The sequence below is a fragment of the Gallus gallus genome, chromosome 7 (genome assembly GCF_016699485.2).
Source record: "Gallus gallus isolate bGalGal1 chromosome 7, bGalGal1.mat.broiler.GRCg7b, whole genome shotgun sequence".
NCBI lineage: Eukaryota > Metazoa > Chordata > Aves > Galliformes > Phasianidae > Gallus > Gallus gallus.
In genome coordinates this window covers 4,654,768-4,676,917 of record NC_052538.1, presented here as the reverse complement: position 1 = coordinate 4,676,917, position 22,150 = coordinate 4,654,768, and the positions used below count along the sequence as shown (strand labels likewise).

Below are 22,150 nucleotides of genomic sequence, written 5' to 3'. Positions count from 1 at the left end.
CAGCCTGTCAGCTTGCAGAAGCAGCATGACACAGATTACCTCTTGCGATGCAGCACAGGTCTATCTGAACAATTCCTCTTGCACGCCCAGTAACTGATTAGAAATGAAAACCTTTTCCTCTTCTCGAGCTCAGATGATTCTAAAATTATCCATCTCTTCAACAGCTTAAGTAGCTTTAATTACAGATATAGCGGAAGAACCCTTATAATATTTTATTGCCTTACAGATAATCATCACAAACACTTCCAGTACCACGTACAGCAGCTCAGTGATGCAGAAGTGCCTGATCAACCAGCTGTGTGCTGCGGGCACAAGCATGAGGCAGCGCTTCACAGCAGAGCTCTCCCCAAAGCATCCTTCCCACGTTAGGCTCTTGAATCTTTGCCCTGAGGGACTGCACAGCCTAGGTGACACAAGTCAGTGCCTTATGCTCACAGATCCGCTGCTTACCTTCAGTGCTTTGCTTCCTAGACAGAACAGCATGCATCAGTTTCAGTTCACAACACAAAGCTTTCCAAGTTTTTCCTCTTCAGTTACAATTTTAGCAATTAAACATAACTAAATTAACATCCTGTGCACCTGTTACCATGAAACGAGTCCTTTCTTGCAAGAGTTGTTTACATGAATGCCTTAAACACGATAATAGAAGAAATTTAAATGAGTATATATTGTGTATATGTTCATCTCTCTTGACCAGTGACGATGGAAAACTGAGCAAGAAAACTCAAAGCTGATTCAGAAATAACTATGGTCCTCCACAAGCAGTAACTTACATAGTGCATTCCCCCTTGATTATAAGCACCAGGAATGTTAGGGAACTTATGAAGGCATGCTCTGGAATGCCAGCCCAGCTCCCCTGCTCCCAGAGACAGAACTTTTCTGCCCTGCTGGAGCTCTTCGAGCTCAGTCTGAGAATCCAGAACATCCCATTCCAGGCTGCTGCTTCTCCTTTGTGTGTGTGTATATAGTACATATAAAAACAGTGCTGCGACTGCAGCCACTGCACATATATGATTGCTGAATTTAGGCTTTTGAACCCAAGTCAAAGGTCTTCTTGGACACATTTCTCTGCTATCCTCTCCTACTCATTCTTCAGCCTTTCTGAAAGAAGACATCTCAAATAATAACATCAAATGTCAGAGAACAGAAAAGATGCAAGAAAAAAGTTACGAAAGCAAGCAAAACCAAGAATGTTCAAACTAAAAGTGAGGCTGCCTTCCTTCTGCAGTTCATACCTCTGCATGCAATTATTGCAATTTAAATGCTCAAATGAATATTATTTCCCTACATATCATCAGAACACAGAAGACCAAGAGTAATTCATGAGAACCAGACATATGCCCCACCTGTTTTCCATTTTTGGAGTTTGCTTTTTTCTACAGACTGCTGAACTCTGAAAACAATGTCTGAAGTTATTTTTATTGTAATTGTACCTCCTACTCTCTTGCCACAGTCTGTAATTTCAGTAGAGTAAAACAAAGCAATAATGTTTCTCATGTTCAAAAAGGGCAAGCTCCTCGGAGCGTTCTGTTGGTCTATAACAAGAAACAGTGATCATTGGGATGTCCTCTGGAAAGCTGTTTGCTTAATGACCATTGAAATAAGGTTTTTATTGATAGATAAGCAGGCTGGGATACAACCAACAGAACTGGTGGAGTGCACCAAAGACCACTTGCCACCATCTCTGCGCTTTCCATGTCCTCCACTGCACACTCTAAAAGGGAATTAAGCACCACAGTCCAACAGCAGAAATATAAGCACAAGTTGAATAAATAAAAATAAAAAGCAAAGACTTTTCCTTTCTGTTCAGTTGTGTAATTCTCTCTTCTAGACACTATTTTTTTGGTGAGAATAATCAAGGTCTCAAGAATAATTACCAGGGGGGAACAGATGAGGATGGAACCTCAGCCAAAGAAGTCTGACTCCCAGGTATGCCCTGCTTGCATTTCCAAGCAGCCCCTGCCAGAGCTTTTTTTTCTTTAAGGAAAAAAGTTGGTTTCAGATGCTGCACTACACAAGTGTAAGCAGATTGTTCTGTATTTTGATGGTATTTTAGCAAGAGAGAAGACCCTTTCTTAGACTCAATGCCAGCTTCCCTCTGAAGTCTTAATACACGGAAAGGAAATGTAACCACCTTTAGACCAACAATGAAATACTTACCACCATATTGTAGGCATCAGGAACTTCAATTTCAAACTGAAATTTTCCACCTTGGTAATAGCCCTCATCTAGCAAAGAAAAAGAACGACAAATATTAAAATAATTAAAATAACCGATGCTGTGTTATACAGATTATCTGTCATTACTGAGATTCAAATAACAGCCTCAGGTCATCACCAAATACACAAACACCAAAGCCTCCTACTCCAAAAAGAAAGAGCTGGTTACACACCTCGTTGCTAACGCATGCTAAATCCTTCTTAACCACAGCACCCTCAGACTTTGCACCAGCAATTACTATCACAGTAGGAATAATGGAGTACCAAGAGCATGCTTCAGAGTGTGCTACAATAAAAAAGCAAGTCAGGTCTTTTGACTGACAATTATCTCACAATGGGTGATGCATCAGTTAGGAAAATCTGCCTGCTCCTCTGTCAACCTGAGGTCCAATACTGAATTATGAGAAGTGCTAAATTGTAAAATATGAATTCGGAACATATCTGGTTGCATGCAACCAGAGACAATAGATAACAGGCTGTAATTCCTGAGATGGCTGTGCTTGGATGCCAAAATGCTTGCAAGCAATCTGATACATGTCTGTCTGGCATTGCAACTACAGAGTTTTGTCATTATTCTTGTCCTCTGCATCACATCGTGCAGCCATAGCAAAGGACCAGGAAGGGTTGGTTATCCTCATACTACTGTTTTTTTAATATGCAATTTTTAAAAACAATACTGCAAAGGAAACTTTGGCAAAGCAATCCATGGTTTAGAGAACACTTAAAAAGAGATGTTTCTTATTATCTGTTTAGCTTCCAAAATGCTTCTAGCTCTTCTACTGTACATCACCAAAATCCCATTGGGATAACACGGTGCCTTCTGGACTAGTGCTACCAGAGTATGGAAACAGAGCATGGCTGATCTTTCCCATCCCATACTGGTTTATGGCTGCCTCCGTTCTGAAACTGCTGGTTTCCAGCACCCAACCCACCCAAACCATTGGTCATGCCATAGACACCTGCATGGAACTGCCAGCCTTAGCCAGTGCAAATCTCACTTTAATAACCTGCTGAGAGTACACATTTTTCAAATACATCCTTCATTTCCAATTCAATTTTGAAGTGCATTTAATTTATTAAGCAGACCTCTCAGGCATACTGCTGTGCTTTATCAGCAGGTAACTGCACATGCACTGGTTTTTATGGAAAAAAAAAATACACAACCCAAAGCATTTATATTTTGCTTTCAAAGGTACTGGAGATAAAAATCAGTAAAGCAAAACATTTCTGAAGAATCAAATATATAAAGGTGAGTAACACCAATACCCTTTTGATGAAACTGCTCCCTGTCAAATTTACCAGATGCTCAAAGCAAGATGTTTTGTTTCAAGAAAGAACCATTATAAAAATGGTTCAGTGCTCCACCTGGAGCTCACACAGCACAGCCACCACTGAGCAAACCTGCAGGATGCAGCTGACTGCACTTCGTCCACCGCTCAGCACAATGCAATAGCTATTTAACCAAGTTGCAGGAATCCTCACTGTTTCCAAGCACGATGCCACTCCTTGTAAGAATCACAGTTGGAAGAAATAAACGCACAGGTCTTTCACTGAGCACAGCAAGACAAACAATACCAATCTCTTCAGTGTCTGTTACAGTACTAACCATGCAGATGGGTCTTCCATCAGCTTCTTCAGTGCTCTTTGGTTTACAATCACTTATCAAGTTATCACTTCTCAACGTAACTTTATTCATCTGGATGAGGGGATAGATACACTCTCAGTAAGTTTGCAAATGACACCAAGTCATGTGAAAGTGCTGATCAGCCTGAGGGTAGGGAGGTCCTGCAGAGGGATCTGGATAGGCTGAGGCCAATGGGATGAGGTTCAACAAGATCAAACGCCAGGCTTTGGTCACAACCCCATGTAATGCTACAGGCTTGGGGCAGAGCAGCTGGAAAGCTGCACAGAGGGAAACAACCCAGGGGTGATGATCTATATGATCTTAAAGGCCTTTTCCAGCCTTCACTATTCCATGCTTCCTTGAGAAGCTATCACATGCAATGTGATGTCTGCACAGGAAGAAATACGGCTGCCACAAGGGAGAGGAGAAACAGCACCTCCGTGAAGGCTGCTCACGAAGCCCAGCAGCTGAAAGTTATTTTTCACTGACTTAATTTCAATAGTTCCTGGATTCTGTGACCTTGGAGTGTAGCAAACAGCAGCCCTTCACGTTCCACCCCTACTAATGCAAAATAGGTATGTCTACATGCGTCTTACGTCAAAGAAAATCCTCAGATTTAATCAATCTTCACCGTAATCCAATTCTCCAAAAAAAAAAATAAAAACCCTCAAAAACAGCTCTAGGGAAGGACAGCTTGCCAGAAGGTTGTCAGAGTGCTGCCAGCTGGACAGCAAGACAAAAGCCACGCTCTGCATCTCTGCACACTGAAAACAACACGCACAGCCTCCATCTGCAGGAACATTTAGGTTGGTACTCATTTAAAAGCATGGGCAGCAAAACTGCTGTTGGTGCATGTGGAAATCAGACAAAGCTGTATGAAATTGTCATGGCAAGAAGAGTGCTGTGCGTCCGGCAGGATTAGCAAGACTGGAGATATTCCACGGGCTAGAGCATTGGAAGGTTAGAGGGCCCATGAGAACTGACTGACATTCAAACACCACTTCTTCCAAGCTCAAGATTAGTATAAAGAGTAAGAAATCAGGCAGAAGTGGCAGGAGAGCTGTATGGACGAGCATAGGACTCATGGAAGACCTCAGATGGAAGAAATTCTATGAAATGTAGAAAAGGGGTCTGACCACTTGAGAAAATACAGTAATGCTGTCAGAGCATGAGCGGATGAAACAAGGAAAGCTAAGGCCCACTGGAAAGGGAGGTCAAGAACAACAAGAAACAATTCTTTAAGTATGTCAATAGCAAAAGGAAGGCTGGGGAAAATGTAGGCCCTGTTGCTGAACGAGGTGGGTGCCTTGTAATGGAGGACACTGAGAAGGCAGAGTTACTGAATGTTTGCCCAGCAACAAAGCAGGGGACAATGGGCACTAACTGGAAAATAGGAAGTTCTCCATGAACGAGGAAAAATTTCTTTGAGGGTGACAGAGCACTGGAACAAGTTGCCCAAGGGAGTTGTAGAGTTCCTTTCTCTGGAGATATCCAAAACCCACCTGGATGTTTTCCTACTGTAACCTACTCCATGGAGCCTGCTTTAGCAGGGGGTTGGACTAGATGATAGCCCAAGGTCCCCTCCAACACCTACAACTTTGTTCCCTTCCCTGCACCCATACAGACTCAAAACCCCTCGATCTTTCAGCCACGTAACAGTGATGGAAACAACTAAAGTTGTGGCAAAGCTAATAGCAAGCAAAGCACTGTAAATGAAAGAGCTAATTAAAATAGCTTTAGCTCATGCCTTGTCCATTTACAGGAGATTTTTCCAGGAAGGGAATATGTCTGAGCTCCAGTTTGTGTCTCCTACTTAAATTTATGTCTTCAAGCTACATTAACATTCTTCCTACTTCAGTCTCAAGTTTCTTTACCAACAACCTAACACTAATCTGTATTTGTGAGGTGTTTTGATGGTTAAATGCACAGTGAAGATACAAAACTATTTTACATTTAAAAGAAGATGCAAGATAATTAGGACAGGCCACAAAGGATGTGCATTTGACAGCAGCTCCTTGAATCATAAGCACTGAAATGTTCAGCCATGCTCACTGACATTTGTCATTTTATGGTATGCAAAACAGAAAACAGGCATTTTATTAATTCCCTGAAGAATGTGACTAAAATGATCATGTTAAACCCTAACCTACATAGCTGTCTGGGAAACAACATTAATTAACTCTATGCATTCCTCTAGCCTTCGTCATGTATAAGCCACCTAAACTCACCTTTCCCCTCTGCCCAGGTCATTACTATGTTTCACTTTCAGCTTCAAATATCAGCGCAGAGGCAGGACTCTGTGTTGCAAATATCCATCTCCTTATTTTCCCTAGCATTCGATCCAATAAGGTACAGATACTGAAATAGGAACAGAGGCAAGTGGTGCCACAGGCACATTTTTCAATGACAGAAAAAAATTGGTTGATATGACACAAGGAAAAAGCATTTCCAGCAGCATCCACCTCAGGATCAAGCAGTTTATCCATCGTGGCTGTAAAATCTGTTTCACTCTTTTTCTAATGCGTGCTACTATACATTCTCTCACTGTGCACTGCCATACCATAAAGGAATCAGAACTTCTTAAGCACAAGTCAAGCTAACAATTTTTATATGACCGGGTGCATGAGGATTTCTAGAAGTAATTTGGTTGTGCAGTGCTACAAACACTTCTAGGCAGGATGAGGAAGAACAGCCCTTCTCCCTGTCTACATTCATGCAACGCTGTTTAGGCGCTACAAAAAATGGTTGTGTCCAATCTAGAATTGTACCCAACTGAGCCAGAAACATTCTGAGACAACAACCTTGCTGCCTCTCTGTTATCCCAGAGAGAACTGAGATTTAGCATACTCCAAAGGCAATCAGAAAACTGCACTGATTTCCTTGGTATGTGCTGTGCTCTGCACTGAGAGAGCCGTGCCAAGCTGCCGCTGATCACAAGATTCTGTACCTGAATTATGCACAGCTGAAAATAGATGTTTACTTTGGGCAGGCTACAACTGCAGCCACTTCAGCTGTGCAGCTATATTTGGAGCAACAAAATGTTCATTAAGACCATCTCATTCCCGAGATTGTTTCAGCAATGAAGCTAGCACAAAAACCATGCGCTGCATTCAGCAATTGTCTTCCAACTGCAACAGCTTGCATAGCAGTCAGCAGACCAAAAACCCTTCTGTCTTTAGATGCCTTAAAATTAGTACAAAGAAGCTGCCTATCACTTTCACATTGAAGACATTCCTGACTTGCACTGCGATGACCTTGTGAAGTCATCTCATTTCCAAAACATGATAAATATCATTGAAACTGAAGGACAATGAGTTGTTACAAACAGGCTACACTCACCAATTAAACGCAAACACATCTCCCGCGTGGAATGAGATGTTAGAAAGTTCAGTAACGGCACTTGCATTTAATTTTTTTAGTGTACAGACAAGGAAAATCTCAAAATACTCATTTTTCCGTACCCAAAAGGAGTCACACGAACAAACTCGTTAGCAAAGACCACCCCAAAGATCCCTACTGCCAAGGAAGTGCCAGTCGGTTCGTGCTAGTGAAAAGCAACAGCGACATCTACCGTTCATTTCCTATCAAGGCACTGACTGCCAAAGACATTCCTATAACCCCACTAAACGTAAAGCACTATTTGCATAGCTAAGATGTCTCAAAGACTGCCATACGACAGGCAACTCCTTGTCAATAAATATCTACAGGAGATTTACACCAATAAGAATTTGCTGGAAAAACAGAGATCTCAGAGTACTTCTATCTCAAACGTTGCAGTGCACTGCACATGTCAGTGTCCTCATTTGAACTGCTGCACAGCCTCAAAGATGACTTGCCATAAAAGCGTTCCTGACATTTAAATAGATGATCTTCCATGCAAACCCATCCGCAACAGACATCGTTTTCTAATCTAAAATATGAGCAAACTCCACACTTTCTGATTTCTATTAAGAAACACATTTTTGTTGACCAACATGCCAACAGTGTACTCAAGTCATACTAAAAGATTTAACTTCCACATACTTGAACTTTTAAAGACCAAGAGACTCCCACTTGTTAAGCACCTTCAGATATGCATAGGCTTGAAGTTTTCCAGCAGTGTTACACCACCTACCTTTTTAATTCTACAGAATCAATCAGTATATATAAATAGAAATAAATCTGGAGTTCAGCAGAGCTGTAATACAATAATTTCTCTAGACATGGTCCAAGCATTTATTATTATTATTATTATTTGCAAACATAAGACTTGAAATAGGCTCAGTAAAACGTTTTCAATCAAAATGAGCCAACAAGACTTGAATACTTGCTGAACTGGCTATAGTTTGATAGCATTCCTATTGCAATGTAGTTCTCAAAATCCAGCCCCAATTTCCCCACTGCCCCCATGAAACCATCACTGCATTACAGTTAGTCTGTCTTAGACTAGAAAGTTTAACACACTTTGTAGCCCTTCATTGTGTTTCCACCACAGCAATACATACAGAAGCAAAAGCAATAGGTTTAAGAAATTACCTGGGATTACAGTTAGCTGAAAGTAATGAAGCTTGTTTGGGTCTGGAAAATTCACTTTACATGTACCTGTTAAGGAAAAGAGCAATTTGCATCAGATAACTGTTTGTTCACTGCTCAGAAAACAAATATATCATCTTTCACATCATCTGAATTAACATCATGACTAATCCCTATGTTCCAGTTCAGTGATTTCCCATACTCTGCAAGTGTCTCTTCTCCATACAGTTATAGATTACCTGCAGTAACTCAGCTTCTTTGAGCTGGGAGGAAGAATTTGATTTCCTTTCAGTAAACCACGTTGTCTCCCACTCTAAAGTGAGAAACAAATAGGTCTTCTATACGGGTGCTAGCTATAAGCTGAGAAGACAGCATAAAGAATCAACATCCTTTCCTTAAAGATTCTCTAACAGGAACATAAACATGTACAGGAACATATCTAACATAAACCTTTAACATTTGATAATACACAGCAGTTTCCAGGAAGCCTTGCCACCACAGCTCTATGCTAGAAAGGATTTATACCTGCAAGGTGCAATTAGAAGCATGCTTTACTGACAGCCTCACCCAAAAGAAAAGTGAAGCTGCTGTTCAGCTGTCACATTGAACAAAGCTGTTTCTCAGCCCAGCTGAGTGCTACAACCAGCCTATTTTACTCCATCCAACAGCAAGTTCCAAACTTATAACAGGCTGCCAGAGCCTTGCCCTAGCCCTTCAAAAATGAGCTCATGGAAAGTAAATTACCTTTTCAGGCTTTTGCACAAAAGAGGGGGAGAGGGAAGAGTCTGCATTTCAATAGTGCTTTTTATAGTGAATTGTATTACAGAAATCTTACGTTAAAAAGATAATTAAAAAATTAACACTGTATTGCAATGCGCACTTTTTAACTCGTGAAGTATTTCTCCCTAGCAAGGCTTCACAATCAGGAATTGCTTCAATGTGGGGAATTGACTACTCCAGACAGTACAATTGCAATTGAGCAATTGTAGCTGCTACACCATTCCTAAATCAGCTAGATGACTAGAAATCAAACAGATACTGCATGCATATGCAACATTAAAGATTGCCTCAAAACATGTAAGTACAACTACTACACATCTCTGTCCTACTTAAGTTCTATGTCAGCAATTACACCTATTAAGAGTGAAGGTAACGAAGCAGCATCAAAAAGCAAACGTGATGACTTTATTCTCAAACTGGATGAAATTAAGGACAACAATGAGAACAAAGAACAAGAGTAAAAAGAAGAGGAAACACCCGTCTGTGAGGTTGTGTAGGGGCTGTTATGAAAGTAGTCAGTAGCAGTTCAACAGATGCAAATTCACAGCATAACAGCCCTTTGTTTGCCTCTGAAGACACAAGCTAAGTTGCCTTCTCATGTACAAAGCTGGTCTTTTTTGATTATGGCAGAGACAAGCTGTCAAGCTGGCACTAGGAGCTGTGTACAACCATGCATACATTATTATCCATATAATGCAGCCTGTAGCTTCTGAATCCATCCAAGCTGGCTGTACTTTTCTCCCCTAAGAAGCTACACAGCATCAAAAATATATAGGTCCACTTGCCTATAAAAATATCTGCAGCTACACAAACACTCCAGTAATGCATTCGCGCTGTAAAAGCTACAAACCCTGATATACATTTCTCAACGTTATCCTATTTTAACCCATTTCTCATTCATTATCCTATAGAACAGACTAAGCAAAAAAGTTGAACAAAACCAAAAATTACTGTGAAAAAAAATCTCTATAATTGTCTTATAGGAAGAAAAGCATACAGAAAGGAAGTGATAGTGCTTCACATTATCCCTTTTAGCTGCTTCTACTCTGTGTTTTTTCCCCTCAATTCCTCCCATCAGGCAGTCTGCATGCTGAGAAGCCTGATTTTTTGAGATCTGACAGCTGATCTGGATTTAGAGGCATTAGCAAACAGAAGAGGCTCAGGAGAAGCAGCAGAGGTCTAACCTGGAGGGAAAAAAATGGCCAAAGCTTCCCTCAGATGGAGAAGACTAGACACATTACGGGTTACCTGCCAGCATAATCAAAGAGAATATTCATCACTTCTCTCTGAAAGATAAGCATAAGGGCAAGGCACATTCACCCTTATGTGAGTGCACAGCATGGCAGTAGCCCACATGCACGCTCTCAGACTGCAGCAAGCAGCTCACACCTCTTTCCCTGCAGGGGAAGTGTCTTAGATTACTCCGAAATATGAACATGGATGGCTGGAAGTTACATAGAGCAAGTGACAGGCTCTGGAACTGCCCCCAGGAGGACTGCATGATAACTCTGAAGCAGAGGTGGCAGAGTGCTGCTGTTCTTGTCAAAATTTGAGGGGAAAGAGAGCTCAGCAACAACTCAGCTTTGCCACCAACACTCACCCTTGGCAACAAACACAGCACTGCAGGAACCGTTTATAAAAGGACTTTGTTTTGCTATCTGCTACAGAACTAACTCTCTGAAGCTAAGGATCAGAAAACATGCATTTGATTTTTAACTATCTATTCTCAGCTCATAGAAGCAATAAGCCATTTACCCTGTGCTCTTCAAAACCTACCTTAAAGCGTCCATGAACTATTTTAGCATAACATTTGATGATACTGAGCTGTGAGGAGTGGCTGACATACCAGAAGGCTGTGCTGCCTTCAAGAAGACCTGAACAGACTGGAGAGCTGGGCAGAAAAACCTGATGAGGTTCAGCAAGAGCAAGTGTAGAGTCTCACAACTGAGGAGGAATAACAGCATCCATCAGTGCAGGTTAGGGGCTGACCTCCTGGAGAGGAGCTCTGCAGTGAAGGCCTTGGGGGTCCTGGTGGCCAACAGGTTGGTCATGAGCCAGCACTGTGCCCTTGTGGCCAAGACAGCCAACGGTGTCCCATGCTGCATTAAAGAGAGTGTGGCCAGCAGGTCGAGGGAGGTTCTTCTTTCCCTTTACTCGGCCCTGGTGAGGCCACATCTGGAGCACGGGGCCCAGTTCTGGTCTCCCCAGTTCAACAGACAGGGATCTCTTAGAAAGAGCCCAGTGGAGGGAGATAAAGATGATTAAGGGCCTGGAGCAATCTTCCGTAAAAGGAAGGGCTGAGCAACCTAGGACTGTTCAGTCTGAAGAAGAGAAGACTGAGAGGGGATCTCAGCGCTGTTTACAAACATCTAAAGTGCAGAAGCCAAGTCAATGGAGGCAGACCCTTTTTGGTGGCAAGCAGCAACAGAACAAGGGGCAACAGGCAGAAACTGGAACAGAGGAAGTTCCATACAAACATAAGGAAGAACTTTCTTACTGTCAGACTAGCAGAGCACTGGAACAGGCTGCCCAGAGATCTCTAGAGGTCCCTTCCAACCCCTATAATGCTGAGATAACATACAATGCAGGTAAGATTCCAGGGCTAAAAGCACATTATCTTGCCTTTTTTTTAAAAAAGGAATATATATTTTTTTAGTATTCTTATTTTTGTTAATATATCTACTATTTAAGAAGCACACTAGGCTACAGCTTGCATATGTAAATGTGAAATGAAAAAGCACCAGGCTAATGTGTTTCCTGAGAGACCTGAGCTATTTGCTCTGCTCCTAAATGAGCATTTCCTGGTTTTGAAATGAGGTGATACTAGAGGAGAAACAGGAGCAAGGTAAGAACTGTGTTCTTCAGCTCCAGTCAGCTTTGGGTGTTCTGTGAGAAGGAAGTTTCCATTCTACCAACAACCAAGTTGTGTAATGTAACCAAATGATCGATGCTGCTTCCAAAGGACAATAGCAAGGATCCACGTCTCTGCAACACCTTAAGAGTGGGCAGAGTAAGCCTGCTCAAACCTAGACTAGCAGAGTTTGGCACAGCTTGCCCCACAGTTAACACATCATTAGCATTCATACTTCGGTCAAAATAATCACATCAACAGCCCCTATTCCCCTTAAAATGTATGCCATTAAATACTGTACTTACAAGGTAAATTAGCTTCAAGTTCCGCAACCTCTGTTGAAAGAAAAGAAACATACCATTACTTATGCAAGCATAAAGCCATTCTTGAAGTCCAAATTGGCAGATCTAATTTAAACCATGCTGTAAATCAAATTTCACTTAAAATATAATTAAGTCTCGCGGAAGATTTACCTTGAAATTTCTCTCTAAGCCACACAATTCATTACTGAAAAGGCTCATCTGCCCTGCAGACAAAGCATTCCCTACTGCAATGAGAGGGCTCAGCTCTGCCAAGAGAGAAGCAGCAGGCTTCTGAGACACAGAGCACCACCATTGCAAAGGGTGGCATCACCCTAACCTCCAAACTCGTAAGGCTCTAAAATACAGAAGGCCAAAACACAGGAGCAGACCAACCTCAAGAAGCAGGGTGCCACCTCAATGGAGAAAACAAGCACAAGAGGCTCACAGTCTGCTGGAGCTGCAGCACTCTACAGCACCTACCTGCTCATGTTCTTTACCACCTTCAGCTACACATATCCTCAGGTTACACACTGGTTTCTTTGGAGAAGCCTCCAAGCATGACACTACCGCCTGCACACCTGGGAACAGCTACTGAGGCTCTACTCAAGAGCACTATCATACAAGACATCATCCTGCCTGCATATACCAGCAGTAAGAAAGTCAAAACCCAGAAACCTTAATTTAAAGCACTTGGCACAGCAATCAGGACAGAAACAGCAACACCCATTGCACAGCTCCCTCTGAAACCTCAGCACTGTTGAATACTTTCAGAGCAGTCAGACTTTTTGCATCAATGCCTAATAGAAATTTCCCCTGGAGTATCATTTGCTACGGATATGTACTCTGACTGAAAAATACATTCAGATTTCTTTTTATTCATTTTTATGTCCCATGCCTAGAAATTTAAGGTCATTCATTTGGAAAAAAAAAGAAAGTAATACTATTCAGTTGTGTAGCACTTAGAAAAGCTTATTCCTAACTCCCTCTCTGTCACGCTACCCTCTTGGGAAGGCCCACTGTTTTCTCCCTCTTCCTTGTACTGTACTGAAGCCTTACTTTCAATTACTTGTATCTTTTACAAGAGTATGAATAAGATGCAGGAAGGCACCTCTTCCTTTTACTTTTACAGTTCTAGGAAACGTAATTAAGTGTATATTTGCATTTCCTGTAGGCTTTTTTTCTCCACCTGATTCCTCACTTCACTTTCTCTTCTGCACAGAAACCAATGATTCATTTAGGCTAACAACATCTAAGAGATCTGAACACCAACTCTCAAAAATATACATCCAAAGAAAACTATAACTGAGCTTAAGATCTAGGAAAAGAGTTCTTTGACACAGAATTCAAACAGGTCTCACAATTAAAAGCTCCCCAGAGTTCCTCCTGTATCCATGCTTACCAAACCTCTGCAGCAAGCACAATGCTTCATGTATTCCTTCAAGCATCTGGAAAGCAGGACAGAGGAATGATGAACATTTGGAGTAGTGCTTGCTACTGCTGATCCAGTGCTGTGGAAACCTCAGAGCATCTCAAGACCTCTCGTAGCCAAGAGGGCTTACTGCCAACCAGAAGCAAACCCAGGAGCAGCACAGGGCTCTGCACCACGCTGGTAAGGTGTCCCAGTTAAGTCTGAAAGGCAGGGAGGTGCCAGAGCTTCCCTGGGGAACGCAAGCAGCCTAGACCCTAACTAGTTCCCCATCAGCCAGTCCATGAAATCTTAACGAATCAGGTGCAGGAGCACACCTAAATCAAGTGTACTTGCAGCATCCTGCTCTCAACTCAGCAAGCACTTGCCAGGAGCAATACACTCAGCTGGACCTACACTGGCTCTAATCCCTGACACAGACAAGTTGAAGCTTCAGCAATGAAGAATCTCACTGCAAAGCGTAAGATGCACTGCGTGCATCACTCCAACACCAGTGGAGTGGTTTAGTTTAGTGGTTCCAGATGCTACACTGAAAGGGTAAAAAGGCAGGGACTGAACTTAAACCTACCACAGGCTTTGGACAAACTGAATGCAAACTGGTGATGTCTCTCAGCAACAGCACTCAGAACTTCATGAAAGCTAAGCTACACACGAGTAACCAGAGCTATTTATAAATGATTTCACAAACGGTAATTCTCCCTAGTCATGACAATTCTCAGGACAGAAATAGGAACACGCATTCCTGACAAGCGTATAGGCATATGGTTTATGATAGACCCACATGAATGTTGTATTCAGTAACACAAAACATAATCGAGATGTTCTGCTCTCTCTTCCCTTCCCCCAGCTCAACAAGGCAGGATAGAAGATGGTTTGTTTACTACCCTGGTCACACTGTCAGGTCACCGCAGCACAAGTGCACAGAATGAAAGGGGTATTTCCTCAGCTGAAACGAACATTCACACCCACAGCAATACATACTTTATCAAGAAGCTTTCCCAAAACAAGGGCTCTCTCTTTGGAAGGCTTAAAAGCATCATTGAAAAGAAAATGCTTTTGTGAGCAAGTTGGGCACTGTGAAGACGTGAATGCAACATTTTCTAAACAATGTCTCTTAGAATTTCAAGAGTGCTTGGAATGTCTTTTAATTCAGTTCTCAAAAGTACAATTTCATTCTCCACTGCTCAATTTTCTCACCTACCACTATGACAAGTGATATTACTGTACCTGAAGGTTTGAAAAGAGCCAACAGATGGATTCTCCTGATCTTTATTTACAACGCACATTCACCTCATTTCTGAGATCAGTTTCTCTCCCCCTTTCCTTCAGGATTGTACAAATACACACTTGAAACATTTTCAAGTTAACTAAACCTGGTTGTAAATTCAGACATATTGAAGATGACTGAGGAGTAAACAACACTAAGTAAATGTCTTAAGAGTTCAGTTATTACAACCTGACATTTGCAATCAAAGTAAACAGCACCAGTAACATAAAACTGGATGATGCTCAGATGCTGTTGCCTGAGCTGCTTTTTTTGTAGTGCATTTGTGATCAATACACGTACACATGGCTATAATTGACATCCTGACAGGACTGCTGTTTTTAATTCAATTTCATGGCCATGCTCATTAGATAACACTAATCTTACGTAATACTTTGGCTCACACATGATTTCAGCACTGCGAAGCTTTGAGCATCCTGCAGGGGCAGACGTGTGGCCTCTACTCTACTCTTACCTTGATGAAGCTATCTCTTAGAGATGAATTTAAAGTTCTTCCAACATAAAAAAAACTGTGTGTCCACACTATCAATCTCAAGGCACAGCACATCGTAACACATCAGCCACTACTTGGTCTCTTCCCAGCCTAAACTTCCTCATACACTGCAAGCAGCTAAAAATCATGCCTACATTATTACATCTTCCCTATTTTAAGGCTGCATCAGTTAGGCCGTTGGTCTACACCTACCTTTCAGAAGTTTGCAAGCACTGCCTACACTTATCAATGGCAGTGGTACAACCATCTAGCCCACAGACAAAATGGCACTCATCTATATTCCAGTCTGTGCACACAATACATGGAGGACTGCAGGGTTATCAGTGTGACAAACGTACCCTTTAAGGAGATGCTATAAAGTATTTCTGGACTGGACTCCTTGTCATCACAAACAAGGCTGTCTTCACCCCCAGATAAAAACAAAAAAACAAACAAAACTGAAAAAAACCCACAATAAAACAACACTGTCTGGTGATGCCTCTAATAAAATCAGCCAAGACATTTGCCTGCAGAATCTGTCAGACCATTGCCAGCTTTCCACGGATTGGGAATAGGACAGCATCAGTCCAGTACACCATCATCCCTGAGCAGGCAAACAGCTTCCACACCTTCGTTTATACATCATCACCAGCTCCCAGGGCTAGGGGGGATTTAAGATATGGTGCCAAAGTCATCCTCAGCTAACCTTCCCATACAGCCCATCATATGTATTTACTACCCTGAAGGCCAATGCACAGACCAGCTGTCTGCTGTCTCACAAGTTAATGCCTAATTTGAGGCCAAAAAAGATACAGGTATGTTATGGAAACTAACGCCATTAAGAGATACAACTGAACCTGTTCAAACCTCAGCACAACTGCTGGGGTAAACAAGGACAGCACATGCTGGGCCTTTTCTTATTTCCCCCTCCACCAGAATTTCTTTTCCTTTTTGTAGGACAGTATTTTCCAATTCACAGTTGCCAGGAGATCGAGTTTAGCCTTTTACCAATACTGCTATCTCTGTGTTTGATACCTCCAGCCTGTGACAAACATCGGTAACAAGTTCTCCTTACCACTGCTCTTACAGGCTCCCCCAGCCAGGTTTCCAACCCTGTACAGCCCCACAAAGTTGCACATACAAAGGGCTGTTTCAGTTCCATACAATAAGGCAGTGAAAGGCACCTGCACTGGTCTAGATGCAAGCACCCACCATATACAGACACCCTCAGCAGGCAGCCCCTTGCTCCCAAACTCCTCCCTGCAGACCCAGACAATGTGACCTGAAAATACCAGCACCATCACAACACATCGCTCAGGCTTCCAACACTGCAGATGCTGCTTTGGCTGACGGACCTTTAGTGGCTGGAGCAAGTTTTAGAAACTTTTGTACTCATCACAGTACTCATCCAGCTTCAAGTGAACCATAAAAGATGATATTCCCACAAAGGCTTTGCTAGTCTAGCTACATGATTTTCCACTCACTCCCAGCACAGCTATACTGAACTGATCTACTTTTGCCATCAGCTCCCATTTCTGTCCAGAAACCATTCAAACCAGACTGACAGCTGCTCCTACAACTCTTTTGGAGGGCCATGTGATACAGCTTTCACACACAATCAGACCATGACGTAACACTCACGCTCGTCAGAGGATGCTGCCAGTGACCTGCTCTTAATATCTGTCAGTTTGGCACTCAGCTCATTCAATACTTAGCCTGTGCTGGTTTTATAATGGTAATAGCAATTACAGTTTCAGTAATGATTTCCTATAGCTTACACTCCTTGCTTCCCCTGCAAAAGAAGAAAGAGGCACAGGGTTTCAGTCATAAAAGTGAAAAATGCAAATGCTCTAAGGGTACAGCAGAATTTATGTCACTTCAGCTACAATTTCCGGTACAGCATGAAGTGTATTTGTATCACATTGCTATTTTCTCTGAAGTCTGCACTTGTAGGCTAATGAAAGTCTCAGAAGATACGCATTTAGCATTTTAGTTTTGTAGTTTATTCTGGCTGAAGAGCCTATTTCACTTGTCTGATGCCCTTCCCCCTTCAGAAATGGAGCTAAGTGAGGACTTCCAAATTGGAAGTCTCAAGCAAGCTCTTTTTTTGCATCAGAGTTTAAAGTGAATTGAAACTCTATCCTTACCGAAATGTAACTGACAGAAAATTGTGAATATAATGCTCTTACTGTCTACCTGAGGCACTTCCCATTGCCTTAGCAACTGCAGGGAAACCATGCTCCAGTGTACAGCCCTCCATCAGAATCCACCCTAATTAGAAAAAGCCACATGTAAAGCGATAGTTCACTAATACCACTCAACCAAATAGTACAGAGCAACTTCAGAACACATATACAAGCCCAGAAAACATGAATATTTTGTTTGACTCATACAAATCCTAACCTTAACAGCTTACACATCAACAGCGATACACTCACATTGGATCATTTTCAGCAGAAACATCAACCACAACAGCATATTCCTGCCTACTAGATCAAGCTGCACAGCTCAACCATTGAAGCACTCAGTTAGTACCAGAGGGAGTAAATCAGACTTTAAGCCCACTGTAATTGCAAAGCACCAGCACTTCAGGAATTTTATTTAAGAGATCATCTGAGCTACAGAAAAAGCTGTCCTCAATTTCAGTATAAAACAGTATAGTTATACAGCCTCACAAACTACCTTATTTGCCCTGAACTGCCACAAAGCAAGAGGTTTTTTTCCCTCACCAATGCAGACATAGATATAACAACCTGAAGTAGCCTTCCTGAGACAGTGCTGCAAAAATGAGGGGTCTATTTTTCCATTCTCTACTACTAATTCAACATCCAGCGACTGTAGGTATAGGAAAAAATTTACAATACATATTTTGTTTGTTTTTAAAACTTAAGTTTATTGGTTTTATCTTTGCCATTAATAACACGAACACTGATGTTACTTTTAGGATTTACTTTCCTTTCACAAGCAGCTACAGTTTTTCTCCATTTTCTCTATTTGACACATGGCAACACTCTTCCCCCCAAACTGGAAATATATGGATTTGATGGGTAGACTGTTTGATGGACAAGGAACTGGTTATGAGATTGTACCCAAAGAATAGTGGTCAGTGGCTCAGTGTCCAGATGGAGATCAGTGACAAGCGTGGTGCCCCTCCAGGACCAGTACAGGGTCCACTGATCTTTAACATCTTCATCAATGACTTCAACAGTGGGATTGGGTGCACTCTCAGCAAGTTTGCAGATGACACCAAGCTGTTTGCTGTGGTCAACACACCCAAGGGATGGGATGCCACCCAGAGAAACCATGACAAGCTGAGCACTGTGCTCAGGTGAACCTCATGCAAGGCCTTCACCTGGGTCATGGCAACCCCCACTATCAGGGCAAGCTGGGGAACGTAAGGAAGCAGCACAGCCTTACCAAAAGGGATCTGAGGGTACTGGTGGAAGGCAGCTGGACATGAGCCAGCACTGCACACTCACAACCCAAAGCCAACCACACCCTGGGCTGCATCAAAAGCAGTGCTGTCAGCAGGGTGAGGGAGGGGATCTGCCCCTCTGTGCTGTGAGACCACACCTGGAGTACCGTGTCCGGATGGGGAGTCCTCAGTGCAGGACAGACATGGACCTGTTAGAGCACATCCAGATGAGGGCCACAGAAATGATTCAAAGAATGGAACACCTCCCTACAGGGGCAAGGCTGAGAGAGCTGGGGCTGTTCAGCATGGAGAAGGCTCCAGGGATACCTGAGAGCGGTGTTTCAGTATCTAAAAGGGGGCTGCAAGAAGGAACGGGACAGATTCTTTAGCAGGGTCTGATGCGACAGGACAATGGTTTCAAACTAAAAGTGGGGAGATTTACATTGGATACGAGGAAGTTGTTATTATGCTTTTTGTTTTTTGGTTTGTTTGTTTTTGTTTTGGTTTTTTTTTTTATATTTTTACAGAAAGGATGGTGAGGAACAGTTTGCCCAGAAAGGTGGTGGAAGCCTCGTCCCTGAAGACATACAGCATCAGGCTGGATGGGGCTCTGAGCACCTGGTGGAGCTGTAGGTGTCCCTAGAGTGCTCACTGTAGGAGAGTTGGACTAGATGGATCCCTGCCAATTCAAAAGATTCTACACTTCTATGATAAACTCCATATAAAAATCATTAGGTCAGTCACAAGCAATTTCAAACACACTTCTGGAAACCATTTTATAAAACATTTAGTATAGTATCACTGCCAACAGGTCTAAAAAAGTACAAAACACAAAATTTAAATGTAAGTTCCTTTCACCTTTAACAAGCAATTTATCTCGAACAGACACCCTCCGAGTGGAATCAGAAGCTGGATTGGATGCACGGGGTCCTCTGACACCATCATCCCGCTTCAACTTGCTTGCCAGAGTGAGCATTACTGCTGTCTTCAGTCTAGAACACAAATATAAGAACAAAGTCAATTACCAATACTCAGAGCACTAGGCAAGGGGAAGTACAAAAATGGGCTATAGTTAGACCCACATTGTACAGCTCTGGCCATATTCTTCGCAGTCAAAGAAAACAAACAATTTGGCTGCAGTTAAAGACGTGGACGAACTATGGTGTTTGAAGAACAAGAGTTTGTTTCAGACCAAAATACTGACAGAGCTGCAATCTGTCAGGCAAGGAGGAAGTTCAGTTTTCGCTGGCAAAAGGTCAGACTTTCATCACTGTTTACAACCTGTCTCACTGCACCATCTACCACAGCATATCGCAGCCTGACATCACTCCTCTAAAAGAATCACAGCGAGAATCCCACTGCCACATCCCCAGCCAGACAACCTGTTCCTACCATCTTCATCTGCATCTCCCATGACAGCATTCAGAACTGCCTTCTGCTTCCAAAGAAGAGAGGAAGGGGAGGGTTCCTGGAACTACTCTGCAGCACTGGGAAGTGAGTGTTGAGTCAGATAGCAGCACACAGCAAAGGGAACAGATTTAAACTGCTCAGCAGTGACACAATGCACTCTTCACAGCACAGCCATAAAGTTACACATGGACATTTGGTAACTGAAACAAAGAGAGATCTTTGCTACATCAGTCCTCCACATCAGAAAAGGACTATGATGATCATTCACAGCAAGAGTTGGACAGAATGCCAAATTCTTAAAACCAAAGTGCTCTGCCTGAACATTTTGATGCTACTCCTACTTTAAGGCAGTTCATTCTTCTAAGAAGTTTCATTCTTATTAGAACTGTGGCCAAAACCAAAGTTCTGCTGACAAGATCAATACCCTTTAGGCCTCACCACCACTAGAACAGTAATGTTTATCCTTTAGCCATACAAATTAATTGAACAAAATAAAGGTAAGAAGCTTGTAAAAGGTCAGTATTCGGTCTTTACGTGAGCTAGTCTGAACAGTACACTGGACAAGTATGGTGCAGCAGTTTCCAAGACATGAAACGGATGCTCATGCAACATCAGCTTTCCATCAGTGAGATACTCACAGTGTAAATGGTCAAGTGAAGGAACCACTGAGATGAAGCTGAGCACAACACAATATGACAAGACTAGAAACAAGACTTTTATGTCAGCTCCAGCTCTTCATGTCTCGTTGCTTCTTTCTTTCTAAGCATGCCATGAAATCAGCAGGCCAACAGCAGTTGCTTTGCTGATTTTGTTTGTTCCAGACACAAAGAAATCAGGTGGGAGAAAAAGCTTCCCTGGCCTGTCAGTCTGCTTGGCATATCTGCAAAAACAGCCTGACTGCTCTTCAGGTTTGTGAGAAAGGTGGGGGATTTGTAACAAACCACATCAGCACCAAAGTACCAGCAAAGGGAAGAGGAAAAATCAAACAACCGCTGTGACACTCGGGTATTCAAGGTTGGGGGCTGGAATTAGATGAGCTTTAAGATCCCTTCCAACCTAAGCCATTCTGTGATGAGGAGAACATAACAGATAACTGAGTAATGATATTTAGAAGAGAGGGGAAACGTGTTTCATGACAGTACCCAACAGTAAACTCCCTGATAAGATACACAAGAAGGTCAGATGTTCTGAGGCTGACAGGTATGTGTCTTACATTTCAGATCCGGACTGAAAACAGTAAAATCTGGAGCAAACATAAATGCCAGTTGCCCAGCTGAAACTGACTCAGTTGTGGTTTTTTTTCCCCTCTCACACCATCCCAGAGAAATAAAAGAATAAGCAGATAAAACAGGCTGCTTTTCTACAAAGAAAGGCAACAGCTGGTTTTAACGAAAGAAGAAAAAACAAGGGAAAGGGGGGGTGGGGGAGAGAGTCAGGAAAATGGTGACACTGCCTCCTAAAAGCAAAACAACAGCAACACGAACAGAAAAGAAAAACCTGCGAACTACAGGCAGCCCTTTAAAGGTGCCACGTCCAAGCGAAACCAGCGTCAGTGGGCATTTAAGCACCTCGCTGCCTTCGCAGACCTGCGTCCTAGAAAGCTGCGGCACCCGGGAGAAGGCGAGCACTGCAGGGAGGGGACGAGCCCCAGCGCTGCACCCCCTTCCGCTGACGGAGCCCAGGGAGGGGGGAGGTCCGCAGCACGCAGCGGACAGGGGCTGTATGAGCTCCCTGCAGGCCCTCACTACCGGGCCTCTCGTTCCTCAGCCAGGCAGACCCAGCCGGAGCCCCGAGGCCTGGCAGGCCTGAGCCACACCGGGAGACGCGGGCGGGACTGAATCCAGACCTAGAGGC

The 22,150-nt window shown here is 42.8% G+C and overlaps 1 protein-coding gene across 7 annotated transcripts in view; it reads right to left on the bottom strand.

Moving 5' to 3' along the window:
• The window catches only part of UBE2F (ubiquitin conjugating enzyme E2 F (putative)), a 67,263-nt gene that overhangs the window by 40,199 nt on the left and 4,914 nt on the right, over window positions 1-22,150 (bottom strand). For 4 of the 7 annotated variants that reach the window (NM_001006512.2, XM_040703383.2, XM_040703386.2 and 1 more), the window contains exons 2-5: window positions 19,745-19,878; window positions 12,292-12,321; window positions 8,359-8,424; window positions 2,161-2,228 (exon numbers count right to left, since the gene is read on the bottom strand). In NM_001006512.2, the coding sequence (NP_001006512.1) occupies window positions 2,161-2,228; window positions 8,359-8,424; window positions 12,292-12,321; window positions 19,745-19,862 (282 nt within the window). In that variant the 5' untranslated portion in view covers window positions 19,863-19,878. Of the gene's footprint in view, window positions 1-2,160; window positions 2,229-8,358; window positions 8,425-12,291; window positions 12,322-17,667; window positions 19,879-22,150 lie in introns of those variants that run through there. The other 3 variants (XM_046943548.1, XM_040703384.2, XM_046943547.1) reach the window with 2 other exon arrangements.